The sequence below is a fragment of the Pteropus medius genome, unplaced genomic scaffold, assembly GCF_902729225.1.
Source record: "Pteropus medius unplaced genomic scaffold, Ma_sr-lr_union100, whole genome shotgun sequence".
Taxonomy (NCBI): Eukaryota; Metazoa; Chordata; class Mammalia; order Chiroptera; family Pteropodidae; genus Pteropus; species Pteropus medius.
This window is the reverse complement of record NW_024350923.1, coordinates 395741-419163: the sequence shown is the minus strand read 5'-3', so window position 1 is coordinate 419163 and position 23423 is coordinate 395741. Positions and strand designations below refer to the sequence as shown.

General features: G+C 60.2%; 1 protein-coding gene across 3 annotated transcripts in view; it reads right to left on the bottom strand.

Moving 5' to 3' along the window:
* Positions 1 to 23423, bottom strand: part of AP2A2 (adaptor related protein complex 2 subunit alpha 2) — a 53034-nt gene that overhangs the window by 7463 nt on the left and 22148 nt on the right. For 2 of the 3 annotated variants that reach the window (XM_039840492.1, XM_039840494.1), the window contains exons 3-15: positions 20589 to 20731; positions 18871 to 19064; positions 15896 to 16025; positions 14043 to 14144; positions 12908 to 13016; positions 11787 to 11937; positions 10365 to 10533; positions 9193 to 9330; positions 6738 to 6920; positions 6125 to 6222; positions 5454 to 5685; positions 5198 to 5365; positions 1069 to 1229 (exon numbers count right to left, since the gene is read on the bottom strand). In XM_039840492.1, the coding sequence (XP_039696426.1) occupies positions 1069 to 1229; positions 5198 to 5365; positions 5454 to 5685; positions 6125 to 6222; positions 6738 to 6920; positions 9193 to 9330; positions 10365 to 10533; positions 11787 to 11937; positions 12908 to 13016; positions 14043 to 14144; positions 15896 to 16025; positions 18871 to 19064; positions 20589 to 20731 (1978 nt within the window). The remainder of the gene's footprint in view (positions 1 to 1068; positions 1230 to 5197; positions 5366 to 5453; positions 5686 to 6124; positions 6223 to 6737; positions 6921 to 9192; positions 9331 to 10364; positions 10534 to 11786; positions 11938 to 12907; positions 13017 to 14042; positions 14145 to 15895; positions 16026 to 18870; positions 19065 to 20588; positions 20732 to 23423) is intronic. The other variant, XM_039840493.1, reaches the window with a different exon arrangement.

Sequence of the window (23423 nt, the reverse complement as noted above, 5' to 3'; positions counted from 1 at the left end):
GAGTCACCTGGGGTGCTCCAGCTACACCCCTGCCTGAGCCCAACGGCCGCAAAGGTCCTGGGCAGGGGCCCCGCAGGCACGGCAAGGGCTCAGGACACTGAAGGAAGGCCCTGCCCCCACCACCCGCCCAGCACACACGCTGCTCCCGCACGGAAGAGCCTCACTCCCTGGCATCTGCGCTGCTTCGCAGCCTCCAACTCGGCGGTTCCAAGAGCAGAAGGGAGCCTGTTCCGGCTGCGGACGGGCACCGTGCAGCCCTCCAAACCTGCCTTCCGCAAGTACTGCTGACAAGCCACGGGGAGAAGAGCACGCAGCAGGGACACAGACGGGACGAGGTGTGAACGGCAAGAACTCTGCTCTCATAGCAACAGAGGACAAGAAGCTAGTTTCTGAAAACACTCACTTCTGCAAGGGACAGAACTCGCACTCACTCTCTCGGTGGGGGGACGGAGAGGGAAAGGGCACGAAAATCATACGACGACAACAGAATGGGAAAGAAAACGTGCAGGGAGACAGCAAAGATGGCCAGGCAGGAGGACGGGCTTGCCCTGCGGTCACTGAGCAAATGTCTCTGTGAAAGTCAGACAAAGAGTGATGGAGGTGGTCGCAGCAGGAGGGCGGCGCCTCGGACACAGACCTCACAGGATGAGGCAGCGATCACGCCACTAAAGCCAGTTTTTAAAGAGGCAGGGCTGGGTTCCCAGGTGACACAGAGAGGGACTAAGCCAAAGCGGGAGCAGCTGAAGACAGCAGCGGGTGCAGGGGGACAGCGACACAGCCGCGGGGGCGGCGCTCTGAAGAGCAGAGCGAAGCAGCAGGGACGAGCAGCACGCACGCGCACGCGCACGCGCACGGCTGACGACTGGCCGTGGTGCTTCCTCGCCCACCGCCTTCCTTTTGCGACCATTAGCCACCTTTAGTGGAAACTACAGTCCACGAAGGATGGGGTGCAGGGGTGGGGACAGAGCGAGCATGGGGACCAGGGGAGTAAGGACCGCGGACCCGGCCCTGGGTGGGGCGTCAGGGGCAGACAGGAACCCTGTCTTTGCGAGGCAAGAGCCCGACTACCTGGCAAAGTTGTCCTCGGAGCCGGGAGCGAGAGGTGCGACCGCGGAGGGCGAGTCTGAGAACACGTCGACCAGCAGCCCGCCGGCAGAGGGCGGGGCGCCCGCGGGGGCGGGGGGCGCAGCCCCGAGACCCAGGAGGTCTGCGGACGGAGAAGGCGTGGACTGCAAAACAGGGAAGGAGAGGGTCAGCGCGGAAGCTTCCGGCACGCAGAGGCCGCCTGGCCGCCCATGCCCACACCCCGCCCTCCACCGCGGCCCCCGCCGGGCTGGCAACGGCCACCTCTGAGACGCAGCTGCACCCAGAGTCAAGCCTGAAGGTCACCCATCACACGGGAGGATTAGTCAGCATCTCACATGGCAGGAAAGAAGACCCACTTTTGTTCACAAATGCCACTTGAATGAAAAAAAAAATGAAAAAATTTTGCCGTGAAAAAGCTCAAAAAGAAATGTCCTATTTTAGAAACAACTTAGAGCACGCTGCTGTCAACCAAGAGCTGAAGAAGCCAGCAGTCACCCGTTAGGCGACGGTGCATTGCAGCCAAGAAAAGGCCCTCACGACAGACTTTTTAAAAGAACTGCTTAGACCAAGCAAAAGCCTCCCACACTGACGACGGGGCACACACAGCACGGTTCATCACAGGCGCCCCGGCGGCGGCTCTGGACCACATGCTGAGGCTCACCCTTTGACCCTGCACCTCCGGGGTGTCTGCCTGCCAGGGCAAACATACTCTGCAAATGTGTGGCGTTCTGATGGTCACCAGGATTATGTCATGTGCAAGCACTGGGGATGTGAGCCCCTCAGCCTGAAAACTCATCTTCAACGTCCCACCAGACACTCACAAACGCAAAAATGGGTTCACAATTTCCTGAAACTATATGCTGATGCCATTTCCCATTACTACTCTTAACATTTTGCTCAATTTAACACACTCATCTTTCCAGGAATGCAAGCTGGAGGGGGCAGAGCGTGTTCCTTCCGCAGTGCATGGCCGCCACTGCCTGTCACCCAGCGTAGCCAGGCTGGGCGTTTACGTGTAGAAAACGACGTAGGTGTAGACAGCTGCTCCATTCTCTTCCACAGCACGTTAGGGCCCTGCCCTCATTTTCTGAAGGACTCCCTGTGCAGGCAAGTTCTATTTTGAGACGAAGGAGGCATTAAAGAAGCACACACTGGGCCAGGTGCTAGCGGGCTGCCAGGGGTGAGGGGCTCCTGGGCCGAGAGGACAGGCTGCGCTCCTCGGCCTCGAAGGAGCCGTCGTGAGAAGGACTACGGAAACTTCTGCACTGCAGGAGGTATCTGGAAGAGACTATCTGAACGTGGCCCTTAGCCCTCAACGCACCTGTGACAGCGCTCCCACGAGCACGGCTGCTCACGACAGCGGTGCGCCAACACGGGTACCATCAGCACCCTGAGGAGGGTGGTGAGCTGACCCAAGTGGCCTCGAGCCATGCTATGAACCATGCAGGAAGGGCACGTGTGCACAGACACGCCTGTGGCCCGCATGGAGCCATCGCCCCTCTGCCACCGGCTGCAAGATCCTCACCACTGCTCCCCCAGTAACGGTTGAAACGCTTTCTAAACTGAGAAAGCCCTTTTTCCAACTAAGTGAAACACACACCCCAAAAGTCACAACAGACAAGAGGAAGCCGTCCTGCTGGAGGCCCCGCCAAGAGGCCCCACCGCACGCTGGGAACTCGCTGCCTCTTGGCTGCCTCCTCCTTTCAGGACCTCCCCCGAGAGCCCGCCGGGCGCCCGGTCTGCGCAAGTCACCCCTCCTCGCAGCTGGAGTCAGAACAGCAAAAGCGCCAGGACTACCTGCGCATGACAGTCCCAGGCCCCCACCCCCAGAGGCGTCCCTGCACCAGCAGACACTCAAGTGTGCAGACAGCAGGGAGCAGCCGCGACCCAGGTGTGCACCTAGAATCCTAGACAAATAAAAGGCGTTCTGCCAGTGCACACCAAAGCGCGGCTCCACTGGCTTTCGTGGAAAACCCAGACAGCTCAGGGCCACTTTGAGGTGGGGCCTCCACTCATGAGGGGGACTGCAGCCGGGTGGACCCTCCCCCGCTTCCGGCTTCTCCTGCCTCAACCCCAGCCCCCTCAAGGGTGTCTCCCTTCCGAGGGGGTCTCTGATCAGACCCCCAGCCATCTGAGCACTGGGGACAGGTCAGAACCCGCAGGACCACACAGCGGCCCACAGCGCTGCAGGTTCTCAGCTCCGAAGGGAGGCTATGCCGCAGCCATGAACATCCACCCACGGGCAAGCCCTGGCCAGGTACCACGCACCAAGTCGAGAAGAAAGCCCACAGCCTGAAGTGAGAAAATGTACAAGACTGGCCGAGCAGAGGCCTTCCTCCCCACCCCACCCACCTCCTCCCTCACCCCGCCATATGAAATGCCAAATCTTGTCACGGCTCGTTTCTCAAAGTGGATCTCACCACTCGCACCAGGGTTAAGAAGGTTCCATCAAATTTCTGCTGAGCCACGTGGCCGAGCACCAAAGCTCAGACCCCAGGCCCAGCCACCCCCTGGCATAGCTAGACAAACAATGCAGGTGAAAGGCCTGTTGGCCGTACGTGCGCGTCTCAGGAAAGATCAAGATCCGCGACACCTGGCAGGACAGACGTGAAAGCCCGTTGCCCGCTGTGGCCTCGATGCGCTCGGCCTGCAGTCGGAGCTGCTGGACAGGAAGGAGGTGCCTGGGCAGCCCCAGGTGCAGACCAGCCATCACGGCTCTCCCAGAAGGCGGCCCTGAGGGGCCCTACAGTCTCCCGCTGGGATGGGAGGCTGGCGTAAGCAGCTCACAAGCACACCTGCGAGTACATGCGCTCTCTCCAGAAATCACATGACTTCGCTAATCCAATCCGCCACCACCAACCTCTGGCACTAGGATGACCTCTGTGCTCGCTTTACAAGCCGTACCAGCACGTCTGGGAGGGGGCGAGCCAGCCACTGCCTCCAGGCTCCGGTCTACGCTGTGCCCAGGGAACAAGTTCAAAGGCTCGGGGTTGAAAAGAAAACGCCGTTAAACTACTCAGACACGAAGAGGCAATGGCCACCTGGAGGGAAATGCGCCGCTCACCCCAAAACGCAGTCATCATGGAAGTCAAACCACCCAGAGGCACAGAGCAGGCCTCAGGAATTGACTGCTAGCACTGGTCTGGGGCACCTCTGAAGAGAAGGTGTCAGGCTCAGGGGAGGGGCCTGATAGCGTAGGACCCCAAGTCAGGGGCCAAGGAGGTCTGGCAGGCCTCATGGCATCCTCAGCCTGAGGGGCGGGACATGCAGTCGACAGGGCACACAAGTGGAGTGTGGCCAGGGCAAGGGACACAGCCAGGGAGCGCCACAGCTCAGATGCAAGTATATTTTTGACGAGCAAACCACCCGGGCCCTGGTCTGTCTGCGCACGGCCTCACGTCATCTCTTAAGCTTTGTGGTCTTCACAAAGGCCACCTGCTATTCGCAAGTGGCATCATCCATGTCACTGAACCAGAACCCCGATAGGAAACAAAGCTCTCCCGGCTTCCTTCACCTGGGCAAGCAGAAGGCCCACAGTCCTGGAGAGCCTGTGGCAGTGCCGAGGGGACCGTGGGGGACACTACTCTCCTGGGGTGCCCAGTCCAGTGGTGGGGAGAGAGGAAACAGATACAAGTCTCAACGTGATGTTGGGACCTGGTGAGCGCTGAAAGACATACTTCCGTTTCCGTGAGTGCCCCGACTACGTCACACACAAAGGGAAGTGGGCTCTGAGCTGATTCAGGTGGAAAACCGCCCAGAGCGGCCGGAGGTGGGCCGCTTTAAGCAGGCCTCCCACACGAGGCGTCCCGCAAAAGAGGCAGGTGCCCACTTTTCCCATAGAAGTCAAGAGACAGGACCTGGGAGCTCAACTGAGACCCAAGACGACAATGGGGGAGAGTCCAGAAACAGAACAGGCGTGTCTGCATGAGAGCTGTTTCTGGGAGTCCCAGGTGAAGGACAGGTGAAGGCCTCAGGCTTGGTGCCACTGCCAGGCTCTTGGCACCCTTTTTTTGTACTTCTCCCCAACAGGCACACACTCTGCTGGTTCCCAACCTCGGGGACGGGACACACAGGGGCTCGTGCAGCGCACCAGCGTCAGGGAGGAACCTACCGTGGCGCTGGCCGGGGCTGGCTCAGGTCCCCCGTTGACGTCGGCGCCCCGCTCCCGCTTGCCCTCCTCCAGGCCCGTCACCGTGCTCGGGCCCTTCTTCTTCTTGAGCTTGGCCAGGATGGACGACTCGCGCTCCGGGAATGGGGGCATCTCCTCAAGGACAGTGGCCTGGCAGGGAAGAAGCCCTGGTCAGCACGGCTCAAAGCCCCGTGGTTTCGGGCCCGCGACAGTGACACGGCGGGGGGTGGCAGCGCACCAGGATGTCGGTGCTGGCGACGGAGCTCAGCCGCAGGTACTCCACGGCCCGCTGCTGCAGCTCCACGTCCGCGTTCTTCAGCTGGCTGTCGCTGCGCAGCACGTCCTGGATGGTGGGCTTCACCTCCGGGAAGAGGTTCACGAACTTGATGTAGGCGGACAGGAGGAGCGCTCTGGTGGGCACGCTGCACAGGTGGAACTTGGAGTGCAGCAGGTCGAACTGCGTCAGGGGGCTGCGACAGAGGCAGACGGGGCGGAGCAGGTCAGGGGGCCCGATGGCGGGGCAGGCGGGGCGCGGCAGACCTCAGCTCCTCACCCCGACGCTGCGCACTCGGCTGGTCCTCGGTGCATCGGAGCCCGAGACCCCAAGGCTCTCACCCGGGGAAAGGAGCAAGGAGGGACTCAGGGAAACCAACCCCCCCGCCCAGAAACACGCACGCGCTTCCAACCCCAGGTCGCGTGTGCGTTTCCCCTTGGGACAGCGTCTCTGCACTTCCCACAAGACTCCCTGCCTTCTACACGGCACGAGGAAGGCAGAGCCAGCGGCCCAGAGTGGAAGTGGCCTTGCTCGGGGTTGTCGCGACAAGCAGCCCAGACTGTCGGCGTGAGGACCGGGAGGCGCAGCCCAGCAGCAGGACGCAGTGCCCGCCTGACTCCTGAAGAGCCGCTCACCTGGACCTTGGGTCCCCGGCGATCAGGTTCCCGAACTCGCCCAGGATGTAGCCGCCCACTTTGACCAGGTTCTCGTGGCATGCTGGGGCCTGCAGTGCCTGTGGGGCAGCAAGTGTGACGGTAAAGGGAGGAGCGCGGTCGTGGGGACGCGCCGGGAGTGAGGAGGACGTAGCTCGTGATCCCGGGGAGTCTTTTCGGAGAGCCCCCTGTGGTCAGTGACCCCCCTGCCCTACCACCACGCAGAACCCAGGGCAGCAGCGCAGGAGCCCCAGAGAGACATGCCCGTACCAGCCCCACCATGACAGGCACAGTCCTGAAAACGGACAGCCAGGCCTCAGGGGGGGACGGAGGCACCTCAGCGTCCTCCTGAGGCCCTGCCGGCACGCACACGGGGAAGCGAGCCCAAGGCACGGGCCCTGGGCACGGTTGGTTCTCAGGTGGCCTCTCGAGAGCCGACAGCATCTCGCCTGTGGTCAGTGATGCGGAGGCTGGGGTGACGGGGAGCTGAGGGTCGGGCAGGTATCAGCAGGACCATGGCGGGGCCCTCCAAGGATGCTCAACAGGAGAAAGAAAGGAGGTCACCGCGCCCACATCCGCGCAAGCTGAGCCGTACCTCGAACACCGTCTTGGCGGCGTAGCCCTGCACATCATCCCGGTTGATGACGATCTGTATGACACGGTACCACACCTCCTCGCTCACGTAGTCGCCAGCAATCCGGATCAGGTTCAGGATGGTGTCCACGTACCACGTGTAGTCCACGGCGTACTTCTCCGCCAAGATGGCCACCTTCAGCACCTGCATAGTATGGCCGCTCAAACTGGACCCGCATGCCCCAGCCGGCGGGGGACACTCCTTTCCTCAACGGAGCCCAAAAAGTTTAAGAATCTCCGACTCAACTGAGGAACCGCCCTCCAGGAACAGACACAGAGAAACATGTCCAGACACTCAGAAGCGAGGGGGCACAGCTGGAGGGGGCAGCAGGGCCAACCTGACTCGACCGCAGCCCGGCCCATGGGGGGCCGCACGCCCGGCCCCTCCTGCTCTGGCCGGCCCTTCTCACGAGTCTCCCCTCTACTCTCCAAGGGAGACCCCACCTGATCAGTTACCCCCCAGAGGGCTCTGCGGGCCATATTCTCTGCCCCGGGGACAACTGTAGCACACTGGCCATAACCAAACCCTTTGCCCTCACCCCCGAGTCACCCTCTTCTTGGACTGAACCCACCCCAAATAGCGTCAGCTGCCCAAACAGGACCACGTCCCTGGCACGCTGCCGGCACTCCTGTGTGCACCACGCGCCCCTCACCCCTCTTCACCCTCTCCACTGTGCCCCCGACCCCTAAGGGAAGCCCTGGCCACTCTACCTACTCCACCCCCCACCAGCCTCCAAACCAATGCTCCACGTGACCTCAGAGCACAATTCTAGGACACGCGCCTCATCACCACCCTCAGCTCGAAACCCATCAAGGCCGGAGCTCCTACCACAGCCATTGGGCCCTTCACGACAACGCTGGCCAGAGTCCCGTGCTGAGCCACCTCCTGCCCCAAGAGCCCTCCATGCCTTCCTCCTCTCCTGACAAGCACACTGCCACGTCCTGCAGAGGCCCACAGCTCCCTGAAGCCCCCAGATCCAGGCCTGGCCTCCACCCATCCCGACCCATACCACGTGACCCGCCGTGGACAGAAAGGCTCCCTGTGGGCAGGGCACACGCAGGTCCAGCGGGGTGCCTAGCAAACAGCACGACGCTGACACGCCGGCCAGACAGATGGACGGCTAGATTTCTTAGCCAGGGTCAGAGAGCGTCTGCTTCTCTCCCCCTGTAATTAAAACTGAGGACTGTCACTTACATCATTTAAAAGGGACTAAGAGCCACCATGGAGCTGCGGACACATAAGACCCTAAAAACCACTGTCCCTGCTCACGATGCTCTGGGCAGTGATGAAGAAAGATGCCCCGCGACAGCAGGCCTGGTGCCAGCCCCACGCCCACATGTCCAGAGCAGACCCCCGGCCAGCCCACCCTGACGCCCTCCCCAGTGCCTGTGCTTGGAGCTCCCTGCCCCACACCACCTTCCGAGCTGGCCAGCAGGTCAGCTCCAGAGTCACCCCTCCCCTGAGAAGCCCACCTTGACCTCCTGCTCCAAGGCAGCCCCACACCCTCGTCACCAAGAGCATGGGCCACACGGCACTGAAGAGCCAGCACCTGGCCCCTGGCCTGGCCGTTCCATAAATGATCCCCTATGGGCCCAAGAGGCCGACCTGGGCACAGCCACACACACTCAGGAGCTCCTGGCCTTTGTTTTCAAACCAAGCACCAGCCCAGGAGCCATCCTGAGTCACTCACGGCCACCTCTGCCACTGAACGCTTGCTCCACAGAGTCCCTGAGGAGCCTCGGTGGCAGTTTGCTCCCCAGAAAGATAAAAGTGCCCTGCATAGGATGGAAAGGCAGCAGCCAGCCCACCTTGGTGCCCCCCAGCCCCTGACACAGCCACGTGGACTCATACAGGCCCTCAGCTGCCTGCAGCCTGTGGGGACTCTCGCACCCCCACACTCTGGCTGGCGCTGGGTCCCCCACACAGTGAGCGAGCACTGGCTGAGCTGGGACAGTGTGTGGGGTGTGTGCACCCTCTCTGCAGATGGCATAACGACACTGGTAACGAAGACCACCATGCAGTCAGGGGAGCCCAGACACTCCTAGATCCACCGCAAAAACATAAAGTAATCTGCCAAGCCAAGAAGCAGTCATCCAAAGGTCCAAAACTAGAGTTCTGCCCATGGAAATCTGAATTCAGGCTGACCTCAGCCACGAACCACTGAAGCCTCGCGTGGACGTTCGCTGTGAAAGTACCCCACTGAGGCACGGGCTGCGGCCAGACGCGCTCACCAGCAGGGAACGAGTTACTACAGGAGACAGAGGCCTCTACCAAAACGCTGCTTAAAGACTAAAGCGAAGGAAGCTTCCACCCAGCACCCAGCAGGTTCGCAGTGACGCCTGTGCGACAGCATCAGAAACCAGAGGAGCCCCTCGGGCCGTGGCCCACGGTGACCAGACAGGCCGACGGCACTCACGATCTCTTCCCGAATGGCGTAGTCAGCTGTCTCCAAGTAGCTCAGCATCTCGGCCACAATCTGCTGTGCGTTACTGCGGTCACACATGGCGTAGAGGAGGTCCACAGCCCGCTGCCGCACGCTCACGTCCCGCTCCGTCTGGGGAACAAGGCGCAGTGAAAAGCAGGAGCGAGGCCTGGGTGGGCAGGCGGGGCCGCCCACTGCGGCTCCACCCTGACGCTCACTCTGCGTTCTCGCCTACCCACCATCCAAACCCAGGGACCCTCACACGCCGACTCACTGCCCGCCTCGGCCCTGCCCTGCCCAGAATCCAGCTCTGTCCCTAGGGGGTGGCCACAGACCCGCACCTTCTGTGTTGCTCAGGAGCCTGTTACGGTACTGGCTCTCCAGCCCCACCCAGATCTCTCACCCGCTGCTGCTCAGCACAAGGAGGCCTGAAAACCTCTGGCAAAGGGCCAAGCGACATGCAAAATCGATGGCAGGCCTCCCTGACCCAGCGGAGACAGCACGCGCCAGATCTGGGTCTGGAGGGGTCCAGAACAGGGCTGACTCCAAACCCTGCAGGTCTCCTGCTCAAAACACACTCCAAAATGTCCATCCAAGACGTGCAGACACGAAGGAAAAGGGTCGAACCTCACTCTTACTCGGAGATCGGGGCCAGGACGGCAGGCCCAGCACCCCCACCTGCCTCCAGTGCTCCAGCGCACTGGCTGACAACTGGGGATGCAGGGGACACTGCTGTATCTCACGACAGGACAAACAGCCACAACTTGGCTTTTCCAACTCTGGAATTTTAATCCCCTGAAAAAAGTGAGTTTTCTTTTGCAAAAGGTGAATTTTCTTGCAGATAAAATATTTTATTCTCCTACCAAAACTTACTGGTTCTATCGACGCGAGCATTGGCTATGTCCCTGGTCTGGGCAAGACATAGCGCTGGAGGCTACGCATCATAATGGCCATCTCGCAGGCAGAGGGAGGAGGCCGCCCAGGAACACAGCGCAGCTGGCACAGCAGGGCGGCCTGACCACCCAGGGACTGCGCTGTGCCGCCTCCTGTGACCACAAAACTTCCCCTGCCACACTCCCTTGGCTACTGCGCCCACCTGAGTGATGCAAGCGGCAGGGACACCCATGGCACCGTGGTGATGCGTGAGCCCGGCACAGAGCACTTGCCTTCAGGGCATTGATGACCGTCTCGATGTGCGTCTTCACGGCCTCGTGGGAAAACTCGGAGCTGGCCAGCGTGCACATGCTCTCCAGGGCCAGGTAGCGTAGGTTGGTCTCCCGGTGCTGCAGGAACTGGCCCAGTTGGTTGCAGGCACGCACGAGCAGGTTGGGCTCACTGCGGGGACGGGAGAAGCAGGCTGGGTGGGGCCGCGTGCCAGTCGGCATGGCAGCTGGCAGTGCCGTGCGGAGTGAAGACTTCAGGGCCCCCCAAGACGCAAAAGCCTCGCACGTCAACCCTGCAGTCAGTTCTGCGTCCACTCCGGCAGTGACCACAGCGGACGCTCACACCTCACAGGCCCCCGGGCTTCTCCGAGCTCATCTGCGCAACTCCAGCAACCACAAAGGGCTGCTGGCGACAGAGGCACCTTCGCAAGCCCAGCGACTCTGTGCCTGTCCCTAGTTCACGGTCCAGTCATGGCCAGGGATGCCATTTCAGCCAGAGGTCACCAGCCAGGAAAACGGCTGAACAAGGGCTCTGACCAAGGGAGGACCACAGCGGGACAGATGCACGGACACAGACGTAAAGGGGTCAGGGAATGTGTGGGGACCCGTGACCGTGACAGGGGCGCTAAGTCTCTACCCACTGCTCGCTTTGTCCTCGTGACCGTGCTGCTCTTCAAATACATCTAACAAAGATATGCAGACTCCCTCTATCCTCACGAGTCCCGCTGAGCCCAGCTCGGTGCTGTCGCGGGAGAGGACATTTGGAGAGGACCAACGGGGCGGGAGGCTGCTGAGCACAGCCTGCTGTGCCCGGCACCTCGGGCCGCACAGCCACCTGCTGCTATTGGGAGCCACACTGTCACTCTCGCAGGAATTCTAGGACACAGCACCCCACGTGAGGCCACAGACGGGAAGCTCGACTAGGGAGCTGCGCGGAGTCGGGGAAACAGAGCCTCTGGCTGTCCCAGCGCGCCTGTCCCCTCCTCTGCGCTTCGCCGACACAGTCATCTCCAACAGTTCCTGGAAGATCCTGGGACTCGGTGTCACTTTGTGCCACTGGAGAGCTAACGGGGACACACGTGTGAACAGGCACACAGCCATCCTGCTGTACAGTCCCATGAGAAGCCCGCAGGCAGCGGGGCGCTCTGGCAGAGGGGCGCCCACACGCGGCAAAGCGAACAGTGTGGCGGTTCCGAGGCCAGACCGCGAGCCTGCGGTGTTGGAGGGGGGACAAGAAAAGGGCCACACAGGGAGCAGGAAGAGGACAGAGGCCTGCGCCAGTGCCCGCAGGACGGATGGGCACCGGTCACCCTCCGGGCCTGAATGGCCACAAGGAAGACCACACAAGCCTCCGTTTAAGGGGGTCTTGTGCGCCACTGGCTTTGGGGAGAAAGGCCAGTGGGAAGACACCACCTGCAGCCTCACCTGTCGTGGTGGATGATGAGGCTGATGGCCTCGAAGAGCACGGCATTCCTGGCGTTGGAGTGCTGCACCTTCTTCGACTTGGGTGGCTCCTGGGCCTTGTTCAGAATCGTCTCCAGGCACTCCGCCAGGCGGCCTCGCACGGCAGGGTCTTCTGGGCAGGACAGAAAGCCATCGGGCCAGCCCCGCAGCCCGCCCCACCCTCCCAGCCGCATCCCTGGTGTCCCGAGCATCACGTCGCCTCGCAGAGGAGAGCGCGGAGGGCTACAGCGTGTAAAATACGAGGTTTAACAGCCAGGGTACGTTTCGGTGAGACGTACACGACACTTGTGCCGGGACACAGTTATTTAAGTCAAAAGAAAACAAAGTCTCAGACACACGGACAAAATGTGACATATAAAAAGCTAAGGGAAAACAGGCAACAGAAATAAAGTGTTATAAGAAACAAGAAAAAGAGATGGAAAATTTTAAAGTTCTACTCAAAATAGAAAAAAAAAAAAGATCAAAGAAGACTAAGAAAATGAAAAAACCAGAACATCTCGGCAGGAACGGGGGACAGCGGCCAGCCCCACGGGAAGGACCACCACCGTGGTTCACACTTCAGTACGAGAGGTACCGGTATAGAGATCTACTTGAAAATAACAAGAAAAAGACTATACAAAAACAAACTAAATTTAAATGTAAAGGTCACAACAACAGAGTTAGGAGCGTCTAACAAAAATTTTCCTATACTTCTTCAACCAAAAAATTCTATTCTAGATACCTACCATACTAACCAAATCAGTAACATTTTATAATGAAACAGGAACACAAACATCCTTGGTCACACAGGTTATGAACGATTTAGGGTACAAAGTTTCTAATGGGTCCCGTTTTACTTTAAGAGACTGGATGGGAAACCCGCCAGATCTGCTATATGAAAGCAGAGGACGTGCCAAGCTGTGCCGGAACGGGGGGCTCTCCACGAGCCACCCTGGAGACGCCGAGCTTCCCGGTAGCGTCACAGAAGGGTTCACAGAACCAGAACAGGGCCAGCGAAGGACTTTTAATGATGGCAGCAGAAGCTATAACCCTAAGAGGCTGAGGTGGCCCTCTCGGAGGGGTCTGTGTGGCACGGCCGTTACCTGGGGGTGGGTAGCACTGGAGCAGCCTCAGCAGTTTGACTGACAGCCAGGGGGCTGGGACAAAATAGTAAGTGTAATCCTGCAGATCTGTAGACGCCGACGTCACAATCTGTAAAAGAGCACAGGCAATGAGATGCTTGCTGTAGGTGGCCCCAAGAGAGAGCCACACTGCGGGGCCCCACACAGAGCCACACTGGTTCTGCTTCCACGGGTCACGCACTAACCACGAGCCTGCTTTTGGTCCAGGTGCCAGGCTCACACTCAGAACTGCCTGGTGTCACTTGAGACGGCCCACGTGCTGCAGTGTGACAGCGCCCCGCTCTGTGGGACCTGCAACACTGCTGACTCGGTGCAGGGTTCTACAGCACCCATGGGACTCAGGCTTCCCTCTGGGGGCCGGAAGGCAAGTGAGACACAAAAGGAGGACCTCTGCTTGGTCCAAATACGGCCCCTGGCAGGGCAGACACTCCTTGACCCCCTGAACACATGACTGTCTCGAGACACTATATTCCACTCACACAGCCCGCTGCCCTCCCCCACGTCCCACATCAGAGAATCAGAGCAGCTTCGCCCCACAAAGCCTTCAGGTGTGACATTTTCAGTCGTGAGTGAGCTTGCTCAGGAAGGCAGTCACGGTCCATTCTTACAAATGCCACGCAGCATCAAAACTGAACAGCACACAGAACCAGCAGGGCAACTTCCGACGTGAGTACCCCAAATCGAACACAGAAGAACACACGCCGGATGAACCAGCTGCAGAAAACTACACACAACTCGGGGCCCAATGACAGTTGAGGATGCACGCTCTGGGGTGAAGGGAGAGCCATGGGCAGCAAGGGGACAAGGGCCCCCTGCCACGAGGAGGGCCCCAGGCGGCCCCACCAGGTACCGCGTGCCCCGCCCACTGGGTGAGAGCCGAGAGCTGGGTGGCTCTGCCCGGTTCACCCTCCCACACAAACAGGACATTTCTCAATTGACAACACAGTTGAAAGACAGGCCAACCAATCACTAACTGAGCGTCACTATTGACTTCACAAACTGGCTAACCCTTGGCGTCCCAAAGGCGAACTAGTACATTAGTTACATGAAATAACCGAGACCGAAAGGCACCACACTCCATTCTCCATCAACTTACCCTGCTTAACCTGGAGACGGCCAGAGAGACGGACGTTTTAAACTCTTCCGGGTTCTTCTGCGCTAAGGTGGTGATGAGGCTGGTGGCAGCAGTCACCACACCCTAAAAGGAGACACACACAACATGCATTTCGATTCCAGTCAAAATAACCTGAGGCTGGCCTGTCATTTTAAACCCATTTTCCAAATACAACTTTAAACTAAGAGCAACGAATGCGCAGCCCTTGGGCCATCCCAAGCCCACTCCGATGGGCCCACGACACTTCTGTAGGTCGCGACCTCATCAGAAGGTCTCACCGCCATGCTGGTCCTCGACTTCCTGTTGAGGTGAGAGCCTTAGGAAAGGACTCTACTGGCCTCCTGCTCATCTCTCGGTGGGCAAAGTCAGTGCCAACAGAGAGCTTGCACAAACTCGTACCATGCCATGCTGACCCCGCCAGGGCAGTGCTACCCTGCACCCGGGGCCAGGCCCGGCCAAGTCTACGGGGCTGAACGAGCCATCTGCTCACAAGAGCTGGCTGGGGTTCATTGCCACCCAGCGCTGTTTCTCACTGTCCCCACAGGAGTCTCCATAGAAAGGGTAGTGTGAGGGGGAGGCTGGGGCCACCGCATGCGAGGCCAGGCACTGGGCATGATGTGCACAGCTGAGGGCCTAGCCATCTGCCGCAATATGGCTACAGGAGCTTCCCCAACAAGGTGGCAGTGAGGACACGCACTAGGCACCCGCGCCCCTGAACTGGCAGCATCCGGAGAGAGCGCCGAGTCCAGAGGTCCGACCTCAGTCACCGACACCGGGCTCTGCACCTCCGTCAAGTCCTGGTTCGAGCCCGGATCTGCGTGAAGCTACTTAAACTGTCTGAGCCTCAGTCTCCTGATCTGTAAAACCAGAACAGCCCCACTGCCTCGCGGGATCCATCGGATGGGAGATGTGGATCCGAAGCCGCCATGCGTCCAGCATGGCGTCCCAATCCCGCAGGCAGAGTCCGGCCCTGGGCAGACCATGCCACCGAGTCGTGACTGGCACATGAAAGCATTCCTCGCCGCCCTCCTGCCCGGCCTACAGCTCCACCCTGAGGGAGGGCTGTCCTGTGCAGATGCAAACCTCCCCAGTAAGCACGGGACACCTCACCGGGCTGTCACACCAGAGCACGCATGCCGACCCAGGCTCTCGCCTCTGAATCTCCATTTAACAACTATTTATTTTTAATTCAGTTTTCAAAGCGGATTTCTCTTCTAGAAAAAAAAATGTAGCAACCGGCTAACATACTCATACCCACTACTCCACAGGAAAATCTTTCCGTGTTGAGGCTCAATTCAATTACACGACAGAACTCAGCAGGGCAAAGCCACACTGTCCACTACCTGCTCCTGCTTGGCCCTGCCTCCCAGTGTCACAGCCGTGTGTGCCCCCTCCAGTGCAGACACCCGACACCCCCTCCCCGTCCACAACACAGGGAGGACAGTCCCGCCCGGCCACGGGTGGCCACGCCGATCAGGAAGCCTGCGTGCCGGAGTTTAGGTGGGACCACAGATCCCCCATCCCAGCCCTGAGCGAGGCGTGGCCAAGCATGCCACGTGGGGTGCCCTTGCTGGACAGCGTGCTTCCAGAGGTGCTGACCCGCTTGTCCGCGCAGCCCGGCCTATGGGAGGTCCTCCAACGCCTCATGACTCAGTGACCAGAGACCAAGTTTGACTTGTCCTTGCCCAGGACCTAGGCGCTCCCAGGCTCCACAGGCTGAGCTGTGCACATGTCCCAGGTACCATGGGAAACCACGTGGGGCAGCTGTCACGATGGCTCCTCCTACAAAGGTTCCTTGGCGGGGCAAGGGCGGGCCCCTGTCCAGAGGCCCTTACCAAATGCTGGTCATTGAGGAGGTGGACCACACGCGACGTCCAGTCGCCCATGGGCACGAGGTCGGGAGACGTCCGGTACAGGCGCAGCAGACACAGCGCAGCGCTCTGCTTCGCGCTGTCCATGGTGTCCCTGAAAGACAGACGCCAGCGGCCACTCAACAGCACTCCAGTACCCGCGGCGCCCGGGGCCACGCGGGGGACATCCGCCACAGAGGAGCCAGGACGCGGAGGCAGGAACACACGCAGCGCGCACGCTTCCACCTCTTGTGAGGGGTCTCCGTGTGCACCGCGTCCCAGCGATGGACAATGGGCTGCTCCAAAGGGCCACCTCCAGAGACGTCACATCGAACACAAGCGCGGGAAAGGGCCGTGTGGGGCCAACCCCACCATCCGCCTATTCACATTACAGTGTTCTCTGTCCACCAGGAGACTTCCTCCCCTGCCTCCAACACCAGGGTCGGGCGCCTTCCCCACCCCACACACCAGCCGCCCTCCTGCCCCCTCTGTGCCAAGAGCAGGCCCCGCTCCCAGGCGTCCCCTCTCCAGGTGGCTGACTGGGCTGGGGAGCCCAGCACCCTGGAATCCCCGAGCACCAAGAGGCTGGGCAGGGGCCACCGCAGACACCCTGGGAGGGCTTGGGAGAGGTTTCTGCTCTGGATGTGAAGTCACTAAGGGCACAGAATATCCCCAATGCTGTTTACCCTCCCTCCCACACCCCAGCAACTTCTGCGACAGGCCACCAGGAATGACCGCTCAGTGCAGGCTGTGGGAGCCTGTCTCAGAAAGAGCTGGTTGGCGTTCACAAAGCAGTGGGGGCTCCGGTTCAGCCTGGAGAGAAAGGGGGTTTTGAGGGCCATCTTTACCACTTATCTCCCTTTCGGCCTTTTAATTCTGAACCGAGTCTAAACCAAACCAGCCCTGCTCTAGTCTGAAGAAAAGTTACTCTGGTGAAAGACCCTCCTGTGAACGCAAACACCCCGGGGAGCAGAGGCAGACACCTGTGACACTCTCTGGCCCCTGCCGTCCTCACCAGGAGCAGGAGACAGCACACCCCACTCTGCCAGCTTCCTTCCCTACGTGTGCGCTGAGGCCGTGCGCTGCGGCCGCCCTGAGGGTCCGTCCACGTCACCCAGTGGACCCATGACATGCACCTCTGGCCTACGGTAGTCAGTTCGTTTCCAGGTTTGCGACTATGAGGCCTGACCAACACAGGAGGGGTCATTTTTTTCAAGTAGGGCTCCTGACTGCCATACTACCGGAGCCTTGGGTATGGGAGGGGCCTGCCTGCGACCAGGACTCAGACCAGGGGCCTCGGCAGGCCCCTCCCTTGGAGACACCGCCGTCTCCCTGCCCGTCCTTCCCCGTCCACACGCGTGCGGGAAGCATCTCTGTGCAGACATGTCCCTCGGCCTGCGTGGGCGCTCGCCCTCGTTTCAGGGAGACGTCGCTGAATGACCCTCTGAACCGTCCCTGAATGACCCTCTGAACCGTTCCCGGGACCATCGCTGTGTGCTCCACGTGTCACTCACCCAGCAGGTGTTTACCGGGCACTTGCTGTGAACCAGTCGCTGTTCCAAACACAGGAATCAAGCAGTGGTGGCCACAGCAGATGGAAGACTCCTGTCCCAGGGTGGGGCCTTGCGAGGGCAGGGGACACGGACAGGGACAGAGCCGGTGGCCAGAGTGGAAGAAGGGAGGTGTCCCCAGACCTGGGCAGCCCTAACAGGTGAGGAGGGCAAGGGCAGCGTGTGGCTGCCCCAAATTCTTCCTGACTTTCGGTCCTGGGCCCCACTCAGGGGCAAGCGGGCATCTCCAGCCCACCCATCTCAGTGCCCCGCCCCCGTCCACGTGCCCTGTGGGTGTGCAGTGTCGTCCTGGCCCTCCGCCTGCTCTCTCGGCTCCACAAACCCCTGCTCCTGCCCAGGCCACTGCTGGACCGCCACCTCTGAGCTCCTGCATCCCAGAACTCTCATTTCTAGTGGGGTGTCCCCTCCCAGGCCAGCTCCTCAGTCTGACTCTGCTGTGACACTCCTCCAGGGCTTGCATGGCCACTCTGCTGCTGCACTCCTGTGCCCAGTCTAGCCCTGGGACAGGCTAACTCGCAGGCCGGGTGGTCCTCGGCCGCGTGGCCTGCCATAGCAACCTAGCCTCCACCCAGGAGGTGCCAGCAGAGCAGCCCTGCCGTGACAACCAAACGTGCTGAGAGTTCACTCAAGGTCCCCTGGGGAACATCGCCCTTTGAGAAAGCCAGGTCTAGACCCGCCCACTCTGTTAAAGTGTGAGCACTTCCTGACACCCTCCGCCCTCTCCACTGTGCCTTCCAAGGGCCGTTTCCCGTCCTATGGCCAGAGGTGCTGGGAGCTGCCAGAACGTACTCTGCTCGTTGCCAGCTATCCTGAAGAAGTGCCCTGGACTACGGCCCCTGTCGGCCAGGCGTGTCGCCCAAGTGTGGGCTCCAGGTTAATTTCCCAGCTCAGCAATGTCCTGGGACATGAGCAGAGCCCTGCCTCTGCCACGCCTGGGAGCCCGGGATGGCCTAGCACCGTTCTCAAGTCTTCCAGAGCCGCCTGCTCAGCCCCGTGTGGCACCTCTCCAAATTCAAGGGAGCAGGGTGGGTTGCTAAGAATTCTCAGGATTTGGGTGCATGACCTTTTCCTCGGGAATGCTTTGGAAAAGGGCAAGAAAAGGCGCTGTGCCACATCACAGGATGATTGTGTCCCCTCTTCCATGGCCCTGTTTGAGGCTGAAGCCCCTTCTTGATTTGGTTAGGATCAACGGGGTTCAGCTCTTTAAACTACTTAAAAATCTCAATGGCACTGGGGGAAGAGAGGCCTAAATGGGCTTCACCTGACGTCCGACGTGCGTCGCCTCCCATGTAACGTGGGGAGACAGACTCATTCCAGGTGCCTTAAGTAGCTATGCATTCGATTCATTCAACGTGAGATTCATGTGTTGACAAGTCAGAAGACGCATACCCAGCTACGAGGATTTTAGGGATCTCCCCAGCAAATGCCTCGGCCATCTCGCGACTGCCCACGTTGGCGATGCAGTGCAGGGCCAAGCCCATGAAGGTGGGGTTGCGGCTGGCCAGGTCGTTCTTGATGGCGTTGTTGATGAGGCGGATCAGCTCGCTGTTGGAGTTCACCAGCACCGAGATGAAGAGATAGCCCTGGGTCCAGAAAGACGAGAGGGCACAAGCTCATGACAACCTAGGTCCGCGTGGGCCCCAAGGTACCTGACAGACACCGGCGCAGACAAAACCAGCTTCCAGCAAGCCTCCGGCACGATCCAGACCTGTCACCGGGCTGCAGTGACAGTCATGCCATGGCAGACTCAGCTGCATGGTGGTGAAAACGTCAGCTGTTACAGAAGCAGAGTTCGGCTTCCGATTCTGCCATGAGAAGGTTCTGTGGGATGAACCTAAAAAGCACTTGGTCAGATATCCCCATGGGAACTAGAGACTTTGGTCGTCGTCCATCGTGACATGTCTGAGTAACCTTGACTCGCCATTGTCCTAAGTAAGAGGGGAAGGGGACCCTGCCTTGGCCGTAACTGAAACCACGGCCATTTCCAGACTCCAGCTGGTGGCTGGCTCCCCCTCCCCCTTGAATCTGTCTCTGTACCCCCAGCTTGCCCTCACCACCCAGGCCAAAGTCCAGTCCCATGTCACCACCACAGTCCATGCCCTCCCCATGCAGGGGCACAGTGATTTCTCAAAGCTCGTCTGATCACTGACCACGCGGATGAAACTCCTGCCCAGCTTCCCATGGGTCTCAGGAGAAAGGCCCGCCCGCCAGGCGCCACCTCCCTTCCAGCTCTGTGTTCCAAGGCGCATGCCTCAGACAGGTACTACCTGTTCTGTCCACCCTCGGCCCCCAGTTGTCATCCTTCAGCCTCAGCTCAAGATGCCCTCCCAAGGGAATGCTCCCCACTGGCCACGCCCCTTCTTAGGGTCCCAGGGGTTCCGCAAGTCTTCGTCAGTGGGCACTGGCCACAGCTGTGATTCTCTCTACTCATAGAGCTGCCTGATGCCATCTTCCCACTAGAAAAGGGCAAGGCCCACGTCTGCTTTTGGCCACTGTGTCCCCAGGGGTCCCTCCAATACTCTGCTTGGTCCATGGCAAACACTCGACAAATTCTTGTTGAGTAAATACCAATACTTAACAAAATTCCTGGCACCTAGGGTATTTTTTTACTTTCTATAAGTTGAGTTTTTGGACAAATAGAGAGAAATGCTACTGTGCAACACTGTAGCAAACATACAGAGACAGAGCTACCCCAACAGGTGTGGGGCTAGGATCCCAAAGCCTGGGAGGGCTGCAGGCACCAGGCAGGAGGCAGTCTCGGAGTGGGCGGGGGGCTCTGGCTCTGAAACCAGGCGGCTGTGGTGCGCAGGGCAGAAACGGGGGGTCTTACTAGGGCCCCCAGGCAGACTGGCTGTGAAGAGTGACAGCAGGCTGCTGTGGGGAAGATGCCGCCCTCCCTTCCCTCTGGGGCGGGCCTCCCGGGGACCACAGCCTAAGCCCACAGGAACCTCTCAGCATATGTGGGAGCTGGAGAGAGGTGGCCATCTAGTCAGAAGACGCTCTCGGGGACAGCCCCTTCTTCAGCAGGCCCGCGTTGGTCAGCAGGGGTCAGCACCTGGGCCCTTCAATGCCATGCCGCCCCAGCCCCCACCCGCAGCAACACTCACGATCTGCTTCTCCGTGTATCTGTTGGAGCTCAGCAGGTTCACAGCCTCCATGTGCCCAAAGTCAATGTCGTGGCCGAGGAGGAAGATGAAGAGCAGCTTGCAGACGTACTTCTTTTTACTGTAGCCGTCAAGAGCCTTGTCGCCTGGAAAAGGGACAGTCAAGAGCTCCATCGGAGGAAACCAGACGGGAGGCCATGTAGGAGCCGGCCCCCCGACACACAGCAGATGCTGTGCGAGCTTGAGACTGGGCAGTGCACATCAGAACCCAAATGCCTGCTCTTCCTAAAAACCAACCAGAAAACCAGCGGCAGGAGCTGTGCCCTCCCAGAACAGCCCTGGGCAGGTGCTGCTGGGCCAGGCTCGGCCCCTGGGGCGGCACTGCCACCTGCCAGAATCCCCTCAGGCTCCTGGAGCCAGCATGTGACTCTCCTGAGTAAGTCTACCGAGTCAGGCGGGCAGACTCCGCATAATCTTCTGTTTCTCAGCAGCTTTAGGACAAATCACGCCCCACCCCCCACCCCAAGAAAAACCACACACAGAAGGACCAGAGGCCTCCATCTCTCCACCCCGGCCAGCGCAGCCGGGTACCGCTGGAGATCGTGGCAAGGCACACTCAAAGCGAGCCGCTGGCAGGACGTGAAACACCACCTGGCAAGGGCGCGCAGCGGTTCACCCGAGGAGGGTAAAACGTTCCTCAGAGCAGAATGCCGAGGTGATGCTAGAAAGGCTGGTGGTCTTGCAGTGACATTGCTGCCACGGTCTGCAGCCTGTCCCTTCCATCCACCTGTCCCCGTCGGTCAGACAGCAAGGCACTGCCGGAGACGGCACTGCTCAGCCGAGTAAGCTCCAGCTATGGGCCGCCCTCCCGCCTCGGGGTCCCGGGGACCCCGGTGCTCCCCAGCAGGGCCCGACGCGCCAGCCCTCACAGACCTGGCCTCTCAGCAGCAGCCGCTCCAAGGGCTGCAGACCAAGGGGCAGGGTCACCTCTGAGCTCGACCACATCATGTGCAGGCCGCCTCGGGACCCTCAGGTGCTCCGAGAGCGCCTCGTCACCGCCCCGCGCCCCAAGTGAGCATCCGCACTCCTGGCTTGGGGGAGGCCTTAGAGATGGAGGGTCTGCTCTCTCCGCATGGCCTGGATGCTCATCACCAGACAGTGTGTTCACCGGCTCCAGCTGTACCTGGCCCCCAGGCCAGGGTGGGCACGAGGGGCAGGCACACTGGCAGCCTCCACAGGGCACCGCTGGGCCCAGCTCTGCATTCTGCCAGAGCCTGAGCCACTCCCAACTGCAAAACTCACCTCAGGACAGAAGGACAGAGTGCCACGGGTCAGCTCCCAGCGCCCTCCCAGGGCAGACACACCTCCGCCTGTCTCGGCAGAGGGCGCTGGAGAGATGGGGCTGCGAGAAGCCACCGTCTGGCCCGCGCACTGCAGGGGCCAGAGCCCTGTCGACCCACAGCAGCCCCTCGGCCCCACTAGGGTCATCACACTCCCGGCCCTGTTGACACGCACCCGGATGGGCTCTTGCCTACACTGGCACCCGGATTCCCTCGGGACCCCACGGTAGACTGCCTACAGGACGGTCCCCACCCTCGGCATATCCGCGATGGCCTGTGCCCCGGCCTGGCCAAACCAGCCGCCTCCCCTGCTCTCGGCAGGCTGCGCTCCCCCCTTGCTCCAAGGAGGAGCCTCCACATCTGTCCTCCCGGGGGCTCTCCTTCAGCCCTGGGGGCCGTACTGTCTCTTCGGGTCTCATAGCCACCCTCGTCCACAGTAAACGTCCCTTGACCACTGTGTGGTTTCTCCCTCCTAACTGAACCAAACTGAGACAGCCCTCAAAGCGGTACTTCCAACGCAGGGCTAGAATCGTTTTTTAATTGCAGCAATTTTGAACTGAAATCGAGGCTTTTCTGAGCTGTAAACAGGTGTGATGGTGACACCCACGTCCCTGGCGTGCTGTGAAGATCAAAGGAGAAGACAGGAGGGAAAGCTGGCCACAAACCACAAACGCATCGAGTCTGTGCCCAAGGTCTCCCAATTTCTCTGGGGCCCGGTCCTGGTCAGGCCCTCACAGGGGAGCAGGACACCACGCTGGGCTGAGCAGCTCCTGGGATAAAGCGAGACCACAACCCAGGCTACGGAGGACAAGAAGAAACAGAAGCCTGGGCTCAGAAGAGGGTTCTCGTATCTTTCAGGAGACTAAATGGCTCTTCGACTGTGTCGGCCCCAAATCCGTTAGGAGGGTTACCCGTGTCTCAGTCCTAGAATTTCCCCTTGGTTGTATTTCAAAGTCAGCTGTTACTTTTTCCACTTTCCAAGTTTCCTGCTAAATTTTCATGTTTGCCTATTATTTCTCTAAAAACAGTAAACCTCGTTCACTGTCGCCCGGAGCTGGTACCGTGGTCTTCGTGCAGCTGTTTCTGTTGTCTCTGCTGGTTCCTGGTCGTGCCGTCTCGACTGCGTGTGTGCCAGACTGTCCGTGCCGACATGCTGGACAGCCTGTCTGCAGAGCTCGCGGCAGGGAGCCCCAACAGCCCCCAGACAGCACTTCTCCAGAGAGGGCTGGCCTCCTCGCCGTCCCCCACGCCAAAGGCTTGCGGCCCTGAGGCGCACCGTGACGGGACTGGCTCACTGCCAGTTCGCTCCTGCCCAGAGGGCACTGCCTTTGGGGGTCTCAACTTAAGCGGAAGGGGGTCCCCACTTGTGGTGGCCGTGGGCTCACACTCCCACCCCCCCCAACCAGGGCTGCTCAGCAACGGCCAGCTCAGTCTTGGCTGGGGACTGCGGGCGCACTGTGAGGTGCCGCTTCCCCCGCCCCAGGCCTCCACCACGAGA